The following is a 22,711-nucleotide window of genomic DNA, read 5'->3' as shown; positions in this document are numbered from 1 at the left end:
CTCACTCTCCTTCTCTTCAATTATTAGGTGCTCTTCATCTGTATAACTCAAACAAACATGGGCAGCCATCAAATTCAAAGACCTCATCCACATTGCCAGACTGAAAATCTTTGAGATAACACTAAGCAATGCAACACACTATTTCCTCTCACTCACGTTTCTAGCGCTGTCCTCTTATTAAAAGTCACATCTTGTGAGATTTCAGAACTAGACTTCTGCTTGAGATACAACAGCAAACAGACAGGATCAAGCCAAAGGTAAAGAGACACTTCAGACACTTACATTAACAATCTGAGCTGCTCCGTACCGAAAATTACCTCTTTAAATAGATGTACTGTGACAGGGTACAATTGCCCCATCTGGTGACACTGTGGACCTTACTCAGCTGCAGCCCTCTTTCTCAATACTGAAACAATTTCAGAAATTCTTGTTTACATCAGTCACTTAGACACAAAAACACAGAAAAAAGGGCCTAGGTTAAAAAATACACAAATTATCCTTTAACTGTAATGTGATATTAATCTATATTCACGGAAAATAAAACAACCCACACAGATAAGTAAGTTATTGTAAAATTATATTAACAAGCAATCTTTCCTCAATTTGAAATAAAAAAATATCAGCAAATAAAGGCAACATAGGACAGATGTATATAATGCGTAATGTTCACAGGAAAAAAAAAAGAAATAAAAATTCTCATCACATTTACAAGACTGCTGCTAAGTTTATAATGATGCCTACTAGAATCCGTTTAGAAAGCTTTGACTAACTGAATAACTGGGGCAATATATGTAGTCAAAGATTGTATCAAAATATTAAAAAAATGTGTGGGCGGGCAAGAAGGGGGCAGGACCAAAGGGGACGACCGATGATACAGGAAGGAAGTATGAACAACCAATATGTATGGGAGGTTAAAATGGGCAGCTCATTCATGATCAACCAAACTGGAGAGAACACAGAAGGCTACGACGATGAAGAGCACAGAGTGTTAAGCACAGACAGGTAAAGAGATATACACCACATCTTAAAGCAGGTGTCCACACAGAGAAGAGCAGCACTAGGTAGTATGTTGTACACAGATTCTCAGCATTCATGCACTCACTTCTTATGCCGAAGTCTGGTTTCCCTCGACAGAACGCAACAGCGGTCTAGCTGTTAAAATTAAAACAGCCAAGAGCACAGGATCGCATTACTGTCAACAATAAGAGACTGAAATTGATCAAACGGGATCATTTTGACATTGTAAGAACCATCTGAGCACTTACATACCGTGAAAGGTCGTCACAATAAAAGCCGTAATCGTTCAAGTCTTTTCCCCTTACAAACCTCTTTAAATAGAAGGGTGGGCGTTGGGAAGGATAGTACGTTATTCATAAAGGTGGCCACAGAGTAAAAGGCAAATCCGATGTCACCTGACTTTTGTGACACAGTATGCATGGCGAAAAATGGCATAAAATGACAAAGACAAAGACTTTCCAAGCTCACAATGCATATGCACACTCTCCAGTGTTTTAAGTGACAAAAGCGGAGACATTTCCTGCACATCTTGCACCACAAAGCAATAATTAAAAAGTACAAGAGGTAAACTTCAACCATTTTTTTCCTCTTCGCTCTAAGGGAGGTGGGGGGGGGGGGCTCTGCAAAGAACGTAAAACGTGTCATGTATGCATTTCAGTAGCTGGTTTCGTCACACTTGGGGTTGTGATAAATGGAGGAATTGTCCTTCATGTTTGAGCTAGGAGCAGTAGTCGCCAGCCATTTGGATTTTTTTCTCCGATCAGCATTCTGGCGTTAGTGTGGAACCAAAATGCCGCCTGTCCCTGATTCGGTGCTGATGTGTTTGGCCGTGTCCTATAGTGAGTTCAGATCCTCGGAATGATGGCAAATAATGTCGGGTGGGGTGGAGGGGAGGTCACACGCTCATCGTCATGGTTGGAGAGTACTGTGGAGGCACCAATAGAAGAAGAGAGGATTAAAACATATCCACACTAGGGATGTGTGTGATCAGTCGCCTAGACGAATAAACGTCTACCTTCGCTAAACGGTACCAGAATTACTAGTTGGTTAAACTTATTAACAAGATATCCAAAGGAAAGCAGGAGTTTGGATCAGCATGCGAGACCAGCTGCTCTGGTCATCAACGGCTCTCCCATGCTCTCGTTCACACACGTGCAAACACACGTGCGCTCTCAGACTAAATGGTTGTAGTCGTGTGTGCCCAACCGATACCACTCCACTAGGGTTGCAGCGATATACCAGTTTCAGTTTACAGCGTGGTATCAAAACTGATGGTTATCATACAGTGTGCTAACCTATAGTATTGAAAAAATGCACTTGGATTTATGCACTGAGATCATACTGCCTTCATTTGAGTTATTTTCAAAAGGTATGTTTTTTTACACATACCTGATTAAAAAAGGTTTAAAGTTTCAAATATTGTAATAAAACTTTTATTAAAGTAAAAAAAAAATAAATCTGTTTTCATTCCTTTAAAGATCATTGTAACTGATAATATTAATAATAATTCTGTAACACTGTGATACAGCGACTCCGTGATATTTTCTGAGACAGTTATTGTACTGTGAATGTCTCATAACATTGCAACCCTAAAGTCCACCGTTGCCTGCAGACGTTCAATGTGAAAAGTACGTCTGAGCGTCACACACACTCGCACTAGCTGGATTTCCTCTCGATGGGCTACATGAGTGTGGTGTTTTGGGTGCATTAGAGATTCTGAGAAGACAAGACATATGTGTGTGTGTGTGTGTGTGTGTGTGTGTGTGTGTGTGTGTGTGTGTGTGTCAATACGCTTTCACACTGAGAGTTACTGCATGAGTGTGTGTGTTTTTCAATTGAGGAAGTCAAATGCACAGTAAATAAATATTTGTTAATCATGTTGACTTAGTGTTATTTGTAAAACTATTTTTCTAGGATAATGTGAAGTGTTTAAAATGCACTCAGCCAAGAAATAGTCCTCCACATGCCTCCTTGTAAAAACACAACTTGTCGTCGTTAAAAACGAATGAGATATAAAGGAATAATTAGGAATGAGCGTGATTAGTCGACACGTTAATAAACACTGCTATCCTCACTAGTTGGCACCAGAAATACTACTTGGTTGAAATTTTCATTAAATGTTTTGTGCACACATTCAAACGACATATTATTACATATTCTCATGACTGATTTTTATTTTTATTTTTTTACCACAGGATAGACTGTTTGCTTTGCCTTTGCCTTAACTCAATGAAAATGCAACTGAAATATTCAGGCATGCATCCTAATGATTTATTTTCCTTAACAATATTGTTTTCAATAAATGTTATTTGTTAACTTCTATTCAGTGAATTGTTGTGTTTTGGGAGATAATGTCCATGATGCACTGTGCAAAGTGCCACACATTTCAGCAGTATTTAAAACACAATTTGTTTATGCAGAATGTGATTTAACTACTTGAAATGGCTCCTATAATATACAGAATATTATTAGACAATATTTAGCCATATATTAAATTATGCTCACTTTTACTGTTTTCTGAGTGTTTCCTTGCACATAAATTCATTGACTAGTTTAAGTTTTAACTTCTGTTTAAATATCAGGAGATTAGCTGTTAGGAACATCCCTAATCCACACACACCTTTTCCCTACCAAGTTCTCCTTGGTCAGATGCCCAGCCATCTCTCCACACTGCGACTGTAGTCGGTGAGGTTAATATGCTGTGACTGTGGCTTCTCTGTGTGGTCAACAGCGCTCTACCTCTGCCTTCATCAAAGTACTATTACAGTCACAGCAGTCCAGTGATGTGAGCTGCGGAGAAGCAAGACTTACGTTCTCGCTCTGAAAGGAGTGGAGGAAGTTTCCACTCAGCTCCCCGTCATCCCGCGGGGTCCCAGGAGGATTGCTAATGCCACTTAAATTGTTTGGGGAATTCTGGAAACAAAGAAAGCACAATAAAATGTAAAACATGTCACTGTATTCACGATTACGCTCTAAATTCAAAGATTCTCTGCATAGTTACAATATTTACCTTGTTCATTCCATCCAAATCACCAGAGCCTAAGAATAAAAAAAGAAACACAATGTTTGAATTGTATGTCCATAAAAAGACATTTTTATGTAGTGGCTCCACCTGAAATATATCTACTGTCCTCTACTGAAGTACCAGGAGACATAGAGGACAAAAGTAGTCCTTTACTCGTCAGAGTTCAATCTGCACATTTGTGTGTTGTGTTACTGACTGTGCTGTTGTAGTAGGTGGTGTTACCTAGTGACCCGTTCATGTGGTGTGGTTCCATCCCAGCCATAGCTCCCAGGGGTCCGTCAGAGCCGGGGCCCATAGGGAACTGGAGCGGAAACATGACAGCTTGGACTTACTAACCATTTCTCCACAGCAGTGCTGGTTATGAGCTGTAATTCCTCAGTACCAAGAACTCTCAGGTTTAAAGTAACAATACTGTACAGTGCATTTACTTCTTTCTAAATAAAAAAAAAAAATATTTCTGAAACATTTCTTTGTTTGATAATCTTGGGTTTGGAGTTTGTGGTAAGATAATTTAATGACTTTAAAGGTCCAATAATTATGACATTAGATTTAAGACATTTTAAGACTTTTGAAGGACCTGATGAAGAGAACGATGAAGATGGACTTACATTATTTCGGTTGCCGGGTCCAGTGTTGATCATGGTGTACAAATTGTCACCAGAGTTGTTTGAGTCTGTAAAAGGTGCAATCATACATATAATTGGTATTTGATAATGCATGAAAAGGGGACTGCTAAATATCTTTGGTCAGGGAAGTACTGACCTGCAGGGCTGGGCATGATGGGAGTTCCTGGGGGCCCCCCACCTCCAGAGGCACCCTATGGAAAATAAGTAAAAAAATAAATAAAGATACAGAAATATCTCTAATCGTATTTTCCAAAACAGAAATGTATGTGTAAATTGAGATGCCGGGATGTGTTCTCACCCCGTAAGCACCAGGAGACGGTGATGAGTAAGGCATCTGAAACCAAAAACACAAACATTACCGACCAGAAATGGGAGAGTGCAAACCCTTTCTATACCTCAAAATGTCATCATTCATCATTTGATCATCCTAATAACATTATGGCGGTCTGTCCAGCTGTCTGTGGAAACCGTGACACATAATACTACAATTACATCCCAGACTAGAACCTTGGAGCACATTAGACCCCGGCAGCTCCGAGACGAGATCAGACTGCAATCTGAACCAGCATTTTTCTGGGTGTTTGTGCATTAGTACTCACAGAGTTGGCATTGTTGGGATTGGGCCATGGCCGACCAGTCCCTGGGCCCCTAGATAGTAAGATGAATATACCTTTTAGTTAGATAATGCATTAAATTTGAATGCTTTGTTGGATATTTCCAAATTTAAAAAGGCTTACATGTTCACTCCTGGCATACCGGGACCCATGGTGTTGTGTGGAGGCCTCATCCCTCCACCAAAGTTCTGCAAAGACAAACAAAAATCATAGAACTTTTTTATGAAAATGTAAACATTTTAAAGGATTTAAACCACAGTTATAAGAGAAGAACTCATGTAAACCCCTGATCATCAAAATATCTTGGGTTTGGATTTGGTTTGTACAAAATATAAAATTTACAAAAGAGTTAACCAATGGCTAATGAGGGCAGAGGGGATAATTCCATGTAAATAGAAGAGCCTACCTGAGGGCCGGGCCCCATAGGTCCCATGCCTCGAGGGCCGCTCATTCTCTGCATTGGTCCCAAGTTAGGATGGCCTGGAGGGGGAAAAGGATATTATTATAAAAAGAAAAGTCAGGAAATATATAGGAATTATTAATAATCTAAGATGTAAGGTCAGAGATTAACAGCCGCCAAGCGCCAAATGAAGATACATTTTTTATGTTTGAAGAGGAAATCTGGGAAGGCTATCCACCACGCTGGCGTGTGACTGCTTGTACCAAAACAGTCATGTAATAAAAAACTATGCAGAGTGTCTCTATTGTGCTTTGGTGTGCGTGCTGCTCAGTTACTCCTCTGCTGTCACATACACAGTCACACTTCATATGTGTTTTTTAAGCACGTTAAAATATAAAATGACTGTCTTGAGCGCTCCTAATTTTGCAGCAGAAACTGTTTGGGATATCAGCTACTCAAAACTATCACTTGCTACTGGTCTGCTGCTCGTTACAGTGATGCTAATGTGTAGCGGAGAGTTATGAGATGCGCCCTTACTTATGAAGGTAATAAAATATCAACACAAAGGCTCTATAGTTTGAACTAAGACAACCTCCTAACTGCCTTCCACATTGCCAACAGCAGCACATTACAGCCTCTCCCCCTCCATTCTTACCTTTCACAATAAAAGCCCTAGACATAGAGACTGCATCACTGCTGCTGAGGCTGCAGTGATGAGTTGATCAACATATTAAGATCATTTTGCATCAAATTTTGCTCTCGACAACATGATATGGAAAATCTTGTGACGTAAAAAGGTAATTTATACATAAATATGATTGGCTGGTGGATTTTTCATCTACCTGTCCCTTTTTGCCAGTGAGTCAAAAAGTTAATTTGGACACTGTGCAGATGTGGATTAAGTGAATTCAGTGTTGAGTCACACCTTGTGGTCGTGTTGGGTCCATGTTGGGCAGCATGGGATGAGGACCTGGTCCTCCACCTGGTGGCTACGGGGGATAAAACACAGAAACTCAATGAGACTTCAGTTTTAAACGCATGCTCTGTATTCTGCATCCATATTGTGTGTGTGTGTGTGTGTGTGTGTGTGTGTGTGTGTGTGTGTGTGTGTGTGTGTGTGTGTGTGTGTGTGTGTGTATGCTCTACCTGGTTGGCCATCCTGATGGGAGGACCTCTCGGGCCTCCAGCGAAGCGAGGCGACATGAAGGACTACAACAGAAACATTATCCCTCCATGAGATTTTAAATTAAAAAATGACAAACATTTCTAAAATTGTACCATTTTGATTTCTCAATAGCTCGTTTGTGTGAATACTGAAAGCAGCATAAAGCATTAAGCTGAGACGGATGCCAAAGCATGAAGCATCAGCACTGAGAATCAGCATTCCCAAATGACTGCAGACAGCAAAAACAGAAAAAAAGAGAGAAAGAGGGAGAGGGAGTGTTACCTGACTGTGAGGTCCCATCATACTGTTAGGGGGAGGAGGCTGAGGGTGAGGAGAGCCCTGGGGACCAGGAGGACCCTGTGGCATCGTACAAAATAAAGAGGCAAGGAGGAAGACAGAGGAGGGGGAGAGGGGAGGATGAGATCAAGAGAGAAAAGCGGAGCGAGAAACAGAAGTGACAAAAGAGGGGCAGAGAGAGAAGCAGGGTTACTGCAGGGCAGAGGACAGTCGGAGTGCAAGAACCAAAGTGTGGCGCAAAAAATGCACAAAAATAAGATGCTCGTTTTCATGTACCAAACACAGTAAGAGAGAGACTGAGCAGAGAAGAGCAAGCAAATGACTTAGCTTTGAATGAGACAAAATAGACAGAGAGATGGAGAGGATGTGTGCTCTTTTGCCTGTCAGTCAAGTCATCAAGAAGCCTGCTGCATGCAGCATGTTATCAGTGCTAATTTCCCTGAATTAACAGTGTCAATTAAGCTCTATGCAATTAGCTTTATAACAACACTAAACACCGGCACTGTGTCGCTAATGTTGCTGATCTGACAGAGAGTGAGGGGTCTAATTGAGCCTCCTCCAATGGATTCTGGTATGGAAAGTATGAGTGTGTGTGTGCGTTCATGTATCAATGTCAAAATGTCTTTCCTGATATTAACATGATCGCATAATGAGTCACGGCTTTTGTGGCTTCTAGTACATAATAAGCTGGTGGTTTGGTCTAGTGGAGGCAGAGCAACATTGCAATTTTATGTCACCTCTTAGAGCCCGTTCCACACAGTTGCCTGCCAAGAGTTTATCCTCACGAGATATTGATTTACAGTAGGTGCTGCACCTTTCGATTTCTCCATTAGGGAAAATGGCCGGGCCACGCCTGCCTGTTTACAGCACTGGAGGGGCCCGTGCAGACAGAACGTCTATGATGTTTACTACAAGTTCACTGAGCAGAGCGGAGCAAAACAACAGGCAGAGGCAGTCTAGACACCAATGTGAAGACCTCCAGCTTCATGGGATATACAAAACCGAGACAGCGTTTTTACAAAGCCGCAGCCTGCAGAGGTGCAGCTTAGAAAATGATCAGTCCATTAAATAATCTTTCTGTCAACAGGATATTAATTTAAGTAACTTATGATGAAGTCATTTATCAAGCGAAAATAGTAAAATTTGGGGGTGAAGTTGATTTAACAGTATTCCTAGCGGTAGCAGACACTTATTAGAGATGTGAATTGATAAGATTTTATAGATACCAACATCATTTTTGATTCTGCTAATTAGCCTGAGACTATATACACTCTGTTTTTTTTTCCTGATAAGTTTTCTGTGTGGAAAAAAATAGGCCTGCGCAGGTTTTTAGAGTCAACGCAACTCTTTCATTATCTCTGATTTGGATTCACTTTGGTTTTTTTAGTCAAAAAATGTTTTTGCTGAGCTTGCCTCTGTGGCGCTAAAGCTGAGATATTTACCCTCGATAATGGAGTTGCTGCTCAGTGGTGGCACTCGTGCACAGAGTGTCAAACACATGCCATTCCTGGAATTACAGCTCAGGTTGTATAGAAAGATATTTCACCATATTGCTGGTGTTTGCATCTTCGTTTTACAGACATTCAAAGCAGCACAACTGTCATCTTTCTTTGAGAAATGACGCAACTGAGGCGTCCGGTGGCTGAGTGGATAGAGCAGGCGCCCCATGAATGAAGGCAGTGGCCTTGCCGCAGCGGCCACGAGTTTGATCGTAATCCTTTGCTGCATGGCATCCCCTCTCTCTCTCCCCCTTTCACACTATTGATTTGTCCTATGCCAATGCCAAAAAAAAAAAATCTTTAAAAGTGATTTCCATCTTCAGCTCAGAAAAAAAAATGAATTTGACAATTTTTTTACAACTTGCCCAATGTGGCAAGTTAGTTGCTAAATTTACTAGTCCAACATGGCATTTTATGTGCTGCAGGCAATCAGGCAATCCTTATTGTTAAGCCCTATTTTGTAGTGTGCTACTATCACAAAAACATGCTGGTAGTGATAAAAGGAAATTATAAGCTCTGAGGTATATGATATGATGATCAGACATTTCGGAACTGCTGTAATACTGGTATAAAACCAGTAAGACTGTCACAGTATCAATGATTGGCTGACCTGGAAAAAGCCGGGTGGCATGGGTCCTCCAGGCATGCCCTCCCCAGGAGGCATCCCTCCCATCACAGGACTGGGGGCTGCTGCTGCACTCTAGGAAAAAAAAGAAACAGAAACATTACAGCCTTTAAATAATAAATTGACTAGTTAAGAAGTTAACTGCAACCTCAGTATACGTGTGGAACATTATAGGGGCCCTATTATGCTCATTTTAAGTTTATATTTGTGTTTGGGGGTCTACTAGAATAGGTTTACATGGTTTAATGTTCAAAAAAACACATCAAGTGTTGCAGCACCTCTGTCTGAAACAGTCTGTCTGAGTTGTTGTCCCGCCCACCGAGAAGCCCAGTCTACTCTGATTGGTCAGCTGGCTCTCTCTATGCACAGTCTATTCTATTTGTTACATTTTGATATCACCAAGATACGGAAGTAAACACTGAAACTCAATGATGCTGTTTCAGGCAGCTTAAGTGCAGTGTCTCCTGAGGGAGAGAGAGCTCCCTTTGGCTTGGACTTTGGGTTTTATTACTTAGGAGATGTTTTACAAGCGCAAAAATGCTATACAAAACAATAAAGAAAAAGGAAACGCATAATAGGTCCCCTTTAACATGGAGATGAAATGGGATTGTTGGATGTCTATTTTATCCCTTCATGACCACAGGTCTTGGCACAGCTGACCACAGGATGAGCACATCTAAAGAATCAAATATTCTACCTAAATTTAAATATTATACCTAAATCTGTGTTTGCTGTCAGTCTGAATGGGTTAACGCACATGATGTTACCAGGTTACACAAACACTTGTCTATGTCTGTGAATTAAATTAAGATTGAAATTCCATGTAATTGCTGTTTAAACACCATTAAACCCTCCTTTGACTCATCTAAAGAAGAGACAGAAACAGAGAGCACCGACATGCATCTGTAGACGTGCATCACTAGTGAAAGGGGTGTTAATGGGTCCTTACTGAGGCTTCTGCTAATCCAGGATCCAGTGGATCAGATAAGTATCAGTGGGATTCACTGAGTCAGTGGCTCCAAAGTGCTGCTACACAGCAGGGGCTTGCTGGGCCGATTTCCTGCTCAAACCGCAGCCCTAATTCACTAATGTGCCATTTGCTTCGGTCACACACTCCTAATTGACTGAGTTTTTCTTCCCTGTAGCCGAGGCAATCTGAGATGGGCTAATGTCTTCAGAGCTGTGGGGCTTAGCTTCAAACAATGGCTACAGAACGAGGGAAGCTCCTTCAGTCCCATTTCTTAATGCGTAGTTCACTCACATTATAGTGCACATGTGCGCAAACAAGCAATGATTACTACAAGGATGGATGTACCCGCACCTGCACTCACACACACACACAAACACTCAGTCCAGAGCGCTACAGACATGACTGGTCAATAGCCAACACACTCCCCTGGTATCGACTGCTCCTTCCCTAATTATATCTGCTCAGGCTGCCACTGCAGGGTCACTGTGAAATACCTCAGCAGGGAGAGAAGTGAGGCCACAGAGAGAAGTCACGTCTCATCAGGCCCCGCCACCGCTGGGACACAAAAACACAGACAGCCTGTAAATCCTGTTTCTTCACAGAAATACACTGCTATAAATGTGTAAGAGAAGACATTTTCTGGAGATTCCAGTTGATCCACAAACCACATTTGCACATCAAGTACTTCCTCACCCATCTTGGCCAGTTTCTCTCAACTAACCAGCACATTCACATAGAAATAGCTGCTGTCAGAATTTGGTTCATCTACACATACATTTTAAGATTCTACTTAATTTTCAGTGTTTGAGTCGCAAACGCCATAAAATATGCACTTGTAGACCTACAATGACTCACTCAACTTCACAGCCTGTTGAGCACTTACTTTAAAAAATAGCTCACATACCCAGAAAACCATAAAACTTGATCCCACTAAGGTGCAAGCAGCATGTACATGTTTGGTGAGCTGGCTGGTCTCTGTGATGTTTTCCAACTGAAAGCACAAGTGCTTGCTTAGTAATGTAAAAGCTTGTACTTTTCTCTTAAGTTTTTCATTTGTTACCTCAAGTGCCTGCAATCAACACCAGACTTTTAAATTATTGATATATTTTTTATGAATCTGCAGGGTTACTTTATAATAAATACTGATAAACAAATGTTACTTTATTTCAGACTACGGACATACATAAGGCACAGAATATGAAGACGCAACACTCTCCAAAGGTCAAATAATGCAAATTACACTTCTCTGCATCACCTGCTGTGCATCAGTCATCATATCTCTGCAGTATAATGTGCAGCGTTTTGTAGGATTTACCAATGCATCAATTATGCCATTTTCCACCTTATCCAATGCGCGCATACATTTATTCACTAGGTTTCTTATCTCTGCTTCACATGAGTGAGCATTCATGCTGACAGTCACATGACTAGTCACCTAAGTCTCTGAATACCGCTGTTTTCATCAGGCTGTGATCAGGGCATCATGAAGGACGCGAATGCGACGGTCCAACAATCAAATTGTTCCGCAAACTTTAAGTGTTGCTGGAGTTTAACCTGATCAGACTTTTCCTTTCTCCATGCACTCTGTGCCAAAGATCCAGAGCTGGAAATGAACTTTTTTGTCCACCATTGTTTTATTGGGTGGTAAATAGGGCTGGGCGATATGGGTTGAAAACTATATTGCAATATTTTTAGGCTTTCTCTAGATACACAATATATGTCTTGACATTTTTAAATTTCCTCAAAAGCACTTCATTAATGCTAGAACTGGGAGACAGAATAAAACATGACAGATTCTTTTTTTATTTAGCCAAATTCCTTCTTTGATGTGATAATATTGTAGGAATGACTATTGGCGCTTTGAGAAAAAAAAAAACATTCAAAAATTCAATTTTTGATCAACAACCATTAGTAAAGTAGATAAAATGACTAAGTGGGTAAAGTTAAGTATTTAGCCAAGTAGAGCTGTCTGATAAGTTGAAAAAAAGTACATCACTTTACTGTAATGCAACCTTTAAAATGGGGAAAAACACCACTTATTCCATATCACTATATAACAATATGCAGTACCTAAGACAACATATTGTCTCATATCTCTATACGATATATCTTTATGTTGCCCAGCCTTAGTGGTGAGTGAAGCAAATTTAGCAGCCACTTGCATATTTTATGCATATCTTCTTCTAATATACAGCACAAATATAGCATACATAATATCAACACCATCAACTAAATCACCTGACCAAGATATTTAAAGACATTTCCACTGAATTACACTCTTTACATCTAAATTCTTATTAATACGTAATGTTTTAGCATTTAATCTACTATCAAAATCGGCACCATTTTGGGAGAATCTGTTGAAGACCAGCACTGCATGCAGAAGATATGACCAAATCATCTGCATATATAAAACACTACCTGCTGTGCAAGAATAACTGCCCAAACAGGTCATCCATATGTAAGTCAAACAAGATCCCACCCTTCCTGACACAGATACTGACTTAGAAGGAGTCATCCAGCAAGAGCTCCAATCTAACACGCATGGTCTGACAGGTAAACCAACACAACAGAAATCAAGGGAAATATTAGATAGACCGGATGCACATGTACACGGAGGGAGATTTCTCTTATTAATTTCAGGAACATTGTGGGGGAGAGGCTCATTCTGTCCGGCGCCAGTGTTCTTGAGGTGTATTTAAGATTCAAAAAGTTTGCAAGACAAGTAAGGAGGCCTCCTGCATGCTCTGAGATTTTTGCAATCTTATAAGTTTAGTGTGAGCAACACTGTATGACATGGATCTTAATAAACTTGGTTAAAACATCAAGTTTGATGTATGCAGACTAAGTGATGACAGCAAATCTGTAACAGCATCTTCCCTGAAATGTTACTTTGTCCTGGGGTGGGCAATTGGCAGTACAGTTTTTTCTGACTATTGATCCCTGCTCCAATTCATAAATGACCCCATGCAAAAAAACTATTCCTGAACATTTCAGGGGTAAACTGCATGTGCCAACGGGGCAATGAAACACTTTGCAAAGGATACAATTCGATTCAATTTGTGCAATGCAACTTATGTTGCATCAGGTGTAGAAACACAGGAAAAACACATTAAGCACAAACAATATGACACAGAGACATACAACAGCTGAAATTAATCTGTACACACTTGCTGGAGCTATAGACTCATTGTTATCAATGCAATTTTACAGTTTTATACTCTTATGCTTTATGATTTATGACAGGGACTAAGGGCATTGAGATCAGTGTCAGGGACACCAAAACCATTAATTAGAAATCCAGTCAAAGAAGTTGCAAGAAGTTTCTGATGAGTATTTAGATGCAAGTTTGTGATCTGTTCTCTGAGCCTTATTAACATTCACTGTAGTGTTCTTAGAGCTTCAGAAGCTTTACACGACCTCTCTTATTCTGCACTCAGTAAAATCAACATCATCAGTAAACTGAATAAAGACCAGATCATTGCTTTTCTTTTGCAAGGGGAAAGGCTTCTGCCCTTGTTTATTTCCTGTCAGCCACTGCATTTACAAACATTGCAACAGGAAATATAAAGCAGCCTGTTTAGATTGTTTATGTTATCTAGTAAGAAAAGGTCTAAATCATAGTGTTTCCACCACAAAGAATTTCATGCTTCACTTGTACTATTTGCATTATATTATAAAGTTATTCAGAGCTCTGACATCTTTTCAAAAATGATGGTAAGTAGTACTTTTCAACTGGGAACTTATCTAAATCTAGCATTTGTATGTTTTAATGCTTAAATTGGGGCCTGTGCCTACCTTAAGGCTTCACTTTTATAATTTTAAGTACATTTAAGTTCCCAGTGACAAAGATACGTTGTGTTGTTATTCTCAGTCTTTCACATAATATGCAATATTTTCCTAAAAACAAGTTTACATAATCATAAAAATTGGGTGGCTGTATATTTATGCCTGTTTTTTCTTTTTTGTCATGTTTGGGATCTTTATGGGCCGCAACCTTTGGATAGTGGTGTGTGAATCCCAGCCAATGAAAATTGTAAATTGTTTATAAATTAAATCTCTTCATAGGACATATTTGGTTAGTAATCATACATATATTTATTTATTCATGAGTTCCATTTAAGTAAGGAAGCATATTCAGGTTCTTAGTTAATGAATAATGGAGAGTGGGTGGGATTATACACTATTCTTTTGTTGATTTGTATGTTTACGGTCTATGTGAGAAAAGAAAGAAAGTACATGTTCGAAAGAAAGATTATAATCAATCGATCACAGGTGAGGTCAGGAGTGTAGCAATCAGGCAGTAGCAGCATGCCTCCAAGAGAAAGCTAAAAAAACCCTGCAGAGACAGTGCCGTGAATACGCAACTATAGTGATGCAAAATGCAGAGCAGACAGAGCTCATTTCAAAATGATAGTAGTCTGGGGTCAGTTTACACTCACTTTTGCTAGTGAGCACTATGGGATATGGTGGCTGATGCAAAGTTGTCTTGTTTTTTGTTGGATAGGTAGGTGCCAGCAGTGACCTTAGTTTGTTTGCAAGAGTATCAGTTTCTCTAACAACTGAAACGTTCCTGCAGTGGTAGTTTGGAGAGCACATACAAGCAGTGCAGGAAGAGAGCCAAATCTGAATGCTGTGTTTACAAACAGTAAGCTACAGTTCCTGCATAATATACCATTAGCGCTCATCTCTATAGATATTCTTCCTCATCGTGATAACATTCAAATTGCATTTGCGTCACCACTTTTGCCGGAGTAACAGAACTATTATGGAGGTCTATAGTGAATTCTTGTTGTTTTTTATGCTGGATAAAAGATTCCTGTTGCATCTCGAGGAAGAAGAAATTATAGATAAAACTGATCTACAGTTTATGGCTAGTTTTATAGTAGAGTGGTATGTTCTGATACGAGCACATTGTCTGCTGCCTTCACAGTGAAACAGCAACTGCAGTTTGTTTTGTTCTTTTACCCTTTAGTAGCCTGTTCCTGGAATAAGGCCTGCAGAGAAATAATGACGTAAAACAAAGCTGCATTCAAGGTATTGAGTCATAAAAACAATGTCAACAATCTACTCAGCTTTGTCCGACGTGCATGGCAAGTTCCCAGGCATGTTATGTTAAATCTTTATCATGTCTTACTAAAACCCACAGCTGTGCTTGCTGGACTGTCGCAAACATCCTGATGCTGCTTTCGGTCTGAATGAGCCGCGTCTGTCCACAGATTCTCTGGTACAGGAAAGGGGCAGATGTCTCAGCCCTGCCCCGGGCTATGAGCCTCTTGTCTGGGGCCTTCCATACAACTTCCCAGGGGACCTCTTTCAAGACAGACAACCCCCCACCCGTCGTGATTCAGCGTGTACATGTGTGTACTTAAGAGCAAACGAGCAATCCCAGCCAAACAAATTTCCACTGAATTCTCAAATCACTGAAGGAGGTTACAAAAGGCCAGAGTGGCGGCGGATGTGCCTGTGCTCTCTTTACAAAAACAAAGAGGGGGGGAACACATGGGGGGAGAGAAAAGAGAGTTGAGGGTGAGGATGACCAAGAGGTTGGCTGAGGTAAAGCGATGGTAGACACAGAGTGAAGGAGAAATGATGTGGGGGTGGGCTGCAGCACAGACCACCCAACCACCGGCTCCCGACCTAGCGTGCTCTTAACAGCCTCACTTCTTCCACTGGAACCAGCGCTCAAAAGAAACCAGCCCCTATGTTTAGCTTGTAAATGTTTAACCATCAATCAACATCATAAAACCCGCTCTGGATCCTGACTGGATGCTCTCTCTCTCTCTCTGGTTACTTCTAGCAGGTCTCCTCCACTTCTCATCTCCCTCCCCACCCCCCTCCTCTGTTTATTCCCTCAGCTCCTCCGCGGTGGTGGATGCTGGGCATATGCCACAGTGCCACTCCCCTTTCCTTTTTCCAATCTGCCCCTTTGCTCCGTGACAGCCATCAATCAGCCGCTGACGCCATGGCGACAGGGCCCCTCAGGGAGCCTTCGTCAGCGTGAATACGCCGGGGCTTTACGAGCACTGCCGGCTAACACAGAAGCACTCACCTCCCCCACACCTAGACAAAGGCTAGGGTCCAAGGCCTTGCACTGTCCACATATACACACACTTGCCTGACCCGCAACATCCACAAATGAACACGAAGACAACCAATATCAGAGCAAAGGGCAACCACAAGATGTCGACCGCGCAGGAAGTCTCAAAGCTCCCCGCCACAGCAGCAAACATACACTGCCCAGGCCGACAATTCACTGTTCCCTCATTTGCTTAATGTTTTCCATGTTATGAAAATACTCGCGGGCTGCAATCTAAAATCTTGTTATGTGTCGTTTAATCTTTCAGAACCGGTTTCCTCTTTATAGTACAAGAAAAATCCAAAAATATATATATAATACACGAAAAAAATTTATTTGTCTGATTATTTTCCCCAAAACAGATACTGAGTTCTGACACGTTTCTACAATTTAACCCTTTGAAACCTGGATCAACATCAGCTTTCTTACGCTGTTCTCAAAAGCCTTTCACAAGCAATTAAATCTTTGGACCCTGAGTAAATAGGTTTGATTTTTTTTCTCCAAAAACACAGGGGGGGGGGCAACAACAAAAAAAAATCAGAGAACTGTATTTTTTATTATTGCAATCATTGATTTTTACACAATAATGTCTTTTTTTACGCAGTTTTTGGTGACTGTCAGGTATTTTCTTTGTACTCGTTTCTGGGTCATTTCTTAAGTAGCTCATTGCCTTTTTCTCTTGTTTTTGAATGAAACCAAGACTATTTGCTTAGGTTTCAAAGGGTTAAGATATAACCACAAAACACAAACCCAAGCAAGCAATCGAAATCCCCCGGGGCAATATACGTATCAATATTGCTATTAAGGCTAATTATTGTTTGTTGATTATTGATTTTGTAATATTGGACTTGATGTCTTTTCCTGGTTTTAAAAGCTGCATTATCATTAAGTTGGGTCATTTTCTGAATTTAAGACGCTCTGTTCTGTTTGTTTATGCTTTGTGGAACTGTAATTGATTCTGCTTTGATTGCTGCCCGTGTCTATGTTTAGCTTTTAACTGTCTTTGTTGTTGTTATTATTATTAATATGCTTTTTGTCATGATTATTGTTCTTAAACCCGTTTCTTGTTTTTAGGCTGCCAAACTTGCACCTGGCGAGGGACAACAGATAAAAACTAATATGCACTGACCCTGAAAAATAACTTCAATAAATGAAAAAAAATAAAATCTTGCTATTCTATTATTTGCCTTTACCAACTTTGTCATAGTGTCCAAATTTCGGGTGATTATCAATCAAAATTCTCATGGTGTTAATATTTTGTGAAAGCACCAGTAGTCAACCCAACAATATTGTCGCAGTATCTCTATCAAGGGTTTTATGTTCTAAGTATTGTGATATTTGATTTTCTCCATATTATCCAACACTAACTGAAATCAAATATTGCAATAAATTACCATGAATTAAACTCAGGGAATTAAAGATGGTTAGAAATAAAATACATTATTTTGTCCGTTAGAAAAATAAGGGACATGGTTATTTAAAAAGCGCAGAGCCATGCTGTAGCCTCTCTCCTGGCTCCCAGGTCACCTGCCAGATCAGGAGGCCTGTTACCTTGACAACCCTATCTGCCAAGAGCAGGACCAACATCTCCGTTTTAACCCTTCCCTGTCTGATACATCCCAAACCTGCCTACAAACTGTATACCAGTCATCATTGGCAGTGTGGATACAACAAAACCTTTTTTGTTAGATTTACATCAGCTTTATAATGAAACACAAGTATGGGAACAGCAGAAACCTCTGACCAGCAGTTTGCACTTTCTTTGATCCTCGTGAGACTGAATGCTGACTCAAAGCTGGAAACAATGCAGCACATGAAAAAGCGTTATCTCTAAAATTGCATAATTATCAATGCAAAACACCCATACATGCAAATATGAAAGTGCTATGATAAGAAGGAGCAATGCGCTGCCAAGTGATGTGCTTGTCCCACATGATGTTTAATAGATTTTGGATATGAGACGGCCTTTACTGCTCTTCAGATTCAAGTCCATTAGGATTATGTCACTGCAGATAATATGTTTGAAATTAATCCGAGCTACCAAACGTAAGGGTTGCTGGAAATATCAAGCTATGTGTCTAAAGTCTCAGAAGTTGTGCAGAAGACACAGCAGTTTCTTTTTCGTCTTCAGAAGTGAGGCAGGGAGCCTGAGTGTGGCGTGGACAGAGGGGGAGCGCTCGACAGGTCTGAATCAGGACATGCTGACATCAGCATCATTTTCCCAGAAGCCTATAAAGCTCACTGTTGGGCGCATCGTTCGACCCACCGACAGGGCAAGATGACCGATCGTAAATTCAGCAGAAGAAAAAAGAAGATACTTTCCCAAATTGCATTAGGTAGTTAAATACATAAAGGTGCAGTGGACAAAATCAAATGACTTGCAGATCTAAAAAAAAATATGCAAAACACACCAAAGATGGAAGAAAAAAAACAGAAATGAGACACAATTTTTGAGTGAATCATGCTCACTTTTCAAGATGAAAGAAAATCACAATAACCTGACGCTGTATCACTCTTGAAGTGGAATGTGGGAGATTTTGTCGACTCAAGTGTTGACAAATAGAGATTATGAGCACTTTTCTCTGATAGCTCAAAAAAAAAATCTGACTCATTGCTCAATCTGAGTCAGAGGCGCATTATTTGCACCACTTCTTAGCCTTGAGAGCATAGTTGTTGTCTTCTTTAGCAGAAGAAGAAGAGAAATTCGTGCAACAGTTTCCATGTAAGCACTACTCACGTAATCATGGAAGGCTTTCGCTTCGCTGGAGTGGTCACATGTCTCTCTCCTCTCTGGTGCAGCGCAATACAAGTCCCAGAATACACTGTGGACAAGACAGGTCATGAAGCAAATAAAACCACACAAACAACCTCTGGACATGTTTACAGGGAAACGAGAGCGTTGTCACTTACCACCACCAGGAATGTAGGAATCCAGGGGGTTCTCCGAGTGTTATGTTTTTCTCCCATCGGATCTAGAGAAAGGGGATTTTCTATAATTATCAACGGGTAAATACTTTTTTTCTGTTCCTAAAAAAAAAGCACACAATAAATTCACATAGGGGACTATACTGTATTTATAAGAGTGTTGGGGGCGGGTGGTGATGTGTGACTTTTTATATGATGGCCCTCCCTGGAGCCTAGGGTTGCAACGGTATAGGATTTTCATGGTATGACAACCAGATAATATTGCAGTTTCGAGGTATTGCCGAACTGCATAATTATTAGTAATATCAGTTTGATGACCCTTAAAAGAATAAAAACAAAAGTTTTTTTTTTAACATACATTTTATTACCATAAATAAACTCTGAAACCAGGTTTCAATTGGAAGTACATGTAAAAAGTTTCTTTTGAAAAGAACTAAAATAAAGGTGACTTTTTTTTGTCTAGTTGCATTTTTTTCAGTACTGTAGTTAAGCAGATGTACATGGTATGATAACAAGTTTTTTTTTTAACACTGTATACCTTGAAACCGGCATACTGCTGCAATCCTACCAGAGCTAATGAACAGCACACAAGGGGGCTCTTCATGTCTCTGCCATGATCTACTTCATCGATTTTTACTGACTTTTTCTACTTATCTGTGAATTTCTATCTATTTTTTTGTATTATGCACTTTATTATTGACTTGCTCTGTCTTTGTCTTTTAGGAGAAACAGAACTTTGTTTTTCTTTATGTATGGAGGAGCGTTATCGACAAGTAAAATAATTTGAAATATTTTTCCTTGAGCCTCCTTGAGTGACTGAGAAAATGCACAGCTCCTTTTTCACAATAAATAATTATATTTCCCAGGTTGTGGCTATGATAAATAGTAAGATTTTGGAGAAAGAAAATCCATTTTGAGTTGAATGCTCCTCCACTAAGTCAAATCAAAAAACATTACTTCCTCTCCAGCGTTGAAAAAAAATCCCCCTCCCCTCTAATACATAAAGAACAGTCCCTAAAAGTGTTTGAATACAAAAAAAATTGACATTATCATATGGTTGAACTTTTAACCAAAATTTCACATACCTCTGATAAAAAGGTCTGTGCAGACTTCTGAGCTCCTATGTGCAACAAATACTCATAGACGTATAGAGCCAACCTGAGAAGGGAAAAAAAAACATAATGTTAGATTTAATTTAAGAAACATGACAAAAATAAACATCAGATAAAATCTTCTTTAACAGGCACACTAAGTGACTGGAGTCGGGCACAGGCCCTCTGAACAATGGCTGCCAAATAGCCTATGCCAAAAATTAAATGGGGACTGTGTAACCAAGCCAAAACCTGGTCACTACAATGAGAAAATAAAAAGTGCTAAAGCAACAGTGTATTTTAACGTCGTGATGTGGGGAAAAAAAGCCAGCTGCTGTGTATTAGCTGGGGTACAGTATCCTGGTGGCACTGATGGGGCTGAGGGAAATAAAAACGGAGCGCAACAGAGAAAACAATGTACTGTGTAGCAAGGCGATGTTATTGTTTTCTCCTCCCCGTGCTCGCGACTGAATAACAGCAAAAAAATGACACAACGGCCGGTTAAAACACAGCCAAACTGAAGTCAAAATCGTTACTCGGAGGTGCAAAGAGACGGAGAAACAGCCAAAGATAGCAGAAACACGGCGCAGGGGAGGAATGGCGAGCAGACAAGGCGGTTCATTCAATTCAATTCTCGGTAGGAGGAAATCGCCTCTTGCTAGCCCGTCCAGCGAACAACAGAGAGCAAGAGGGAACAACTTACGAGGCAGAAAATACACAATAATAAACGTTTCCGAGCTTACTTTTCTCGCGCCTGGCCGTCCGACGGCACCGGGGTGCCTTTGCCTTTGGGGAACATTGTTTAGTGTGTGAGGACGCCCGCCTGCTCGCTCTTTTTTGCGTTATTTCATCTGTCAGATCATCGCGGCCGCGACCCTCTCGCACTCCAACCGCACTCCTCCTCAACCCGTCGACTCAACCGAGCCTGGTCCGGGGGGAAGAGGCGGGGCCGGGACTGAGTGACGCCGCCCAAAGCCAATCAGAGCACGCCGTTGGCCTTAAGGTCTGCCTCGTCGTGTTTTCAGTTTGCTGTTGAGATGTTGATAGCTGCGATATCAATGAGTGCAATTTAATGACGATTATTTAATAGTTCCCCCGTTGATTCGGACCTGTGCAGTGTTGGTAATTAACCAAAGTGATTTTTTTCTTCAAAACATTCTACAACAAGAGAAGCTGATACATGGGAATAAACAACAATATAATATGAAATATTTATGAGAAATAATCCCCCAAAATATGGAGCTCTGGTATGGTATTGGTTTTGTGCCTTTGTTTTGTTTTGTTTACAGCAGACTGGTGGTTAATTTTTACTTATTTATGAGATTGAATTTTTGAATTTGCACCCTCATATGTTCTTGTACACAGTGCTAATTCATTATTTGTTTTCGTGTTCTTAATTTTGGTTATGTCATAAGGGAGCAGGGGAGAGTTACATGGCTTTCTGATATTTTATTCTGTAAACCTTTTTATCTGGGAAGCACTTTGTGCTTAAGCTTGAAAAGGGCTACATAAATAAATATTATTATTATTATCAATATGAACACTAATAACAGTATTATTAAAGGCACAGTTATTGTTATTATCTTATTTTTTTTTTCTCTTGACTCTTTTTGTCCATGATGTTGAAAGCTGTGAAATCATAATTATGATAAATAATCCCCAAATTATGCAGCTCTGAAAAGGTTTTCTGTTGTTTTTGGGTTTGTTTTTTTGTTGTTGTTGTTGTTGTTTTTTTGGACAACAGACTGATGGTTAGAGGCAAAATTATTATTACTGTCTTATTATTATTGTTATTTTGACTCTTTTTGTCCAAAATGTTGAAAGCTGTGATATTAATCAAAATCAGAAATACTTTATTGATCACCGTGGGCAAAAAGTTCCCCTTGTTGATTTGGACTTGTGCCGTGCTGGTAATTAACCAAAGTGATTTTGTTATGGTGCTCTGGTGTTTCTTTTTTTTTGTTTGTTTATTTGTTTGTTTTTATTTTTTGACAACAGTCCGATGGTTAAAGGCAAAGTTACTATTTTTATTTTATTATTTCTCTTTGACTCTTTTTGGCCATGATGTTGAAAGCTACGGTATCAATGAATGTAATTAAAGGAAGAGTGAAGTACGAAGCTCTGAAAAGGTTTTGTTTTATTATTTTTCTTTTGACTCCTCCTTTTAATTATTTAACTTTTTTAAAATATGATACACCCAATCAATTGTTTTTTGGCTAATCTGATAGCCTGTGGTTCCATATCATGACACTTGACAATGACACTTTATTTCTATATTTTATGAGAATTTCAGTGTATTATTATCAGCAGTTTATAGGCAGAATCATTAGGGCTTGCTTTACTAGAGCACCAAAAAAGATGAGGATTTGGGATAGAAT

At 40.0% G+C, this 22,711-nt stretch overlaps 1 protein-coding gene across 2 annotated transcripts; it reads right to left on the bottom strand.

Moving 5' to 3' along the window:
• Window positions 1-560: 560 nt before the first annotated feature.
• ssbp3b (single stranded DNA binding protein 3b) lies at window positions 561-21,279 on the bottom strand. Of its 2 annotated transcripts, XM_042483848.2 has the most exons (18): window positions 21,077-21,279; window positions 20,328-20,400; window positions 19,228-19,289; window positions 19,055-19,139; window positions 9,254-9,343; window positions 7,130-7,204; window positions 6,829-6,891; window positions 6,608-6,671; window positions 5,689-5,762; window positions 5,406-5,470; window positions 5,268-5,316; window positions 4,967-5,002; window positions 4,805-4,859; window positions 4,651-4,715; window positions 4,265-4,343; window positions 4,028-4,056; window positions 3,829-3,930; window positions 561-1,942 (listed from the first exon to the last, which is right to left on the bottom strand). In XM_042483848.2, the coding sequence occupies exons 1-18, from the start codon at window positions 21,130-21,132 to the stop codon at window positions 1,913-1,915; spliced, it is 1,152 nt and encodes a 383-aa protein (XP_042339782.1). In that variant the 5' UTR covers window positions 21,133-21,279; the 3' UTR covers window positions 561-1,912. The 2 variants fall into 2 exon arrangements, with proteins under 2 accessions (XP_042339782.1, XP_042339783.1); XM_042483849.2 differs by lacking the exon at window positions 7,130-7,204.
• Window positions 21,280-22,711: the final 1,432 nt, after the last annotated feature.

This window comes from Plectropomus leopardus, chromosome 5, assembly GCF_026936395.1.
Source record: "Plectropomus leopardus strain MGB_pleo_1.0 chromosome 5, ASM2693639v1, whole genome shotgun sequence".
In the NCBI taxonomy this organism is placed as follows: domain Eukaryota; kingdom Metazoa; phylum Chordata; class Actinopteri; order Perciformes; family Serranidae; genus Plectropomus; species Plectropomus leopardus.
The sequence above is the reverse complement of the archived record's forward strand: the minus strand, read 5'-3'. Positions and strand labels throughout refer to the sequence as shown.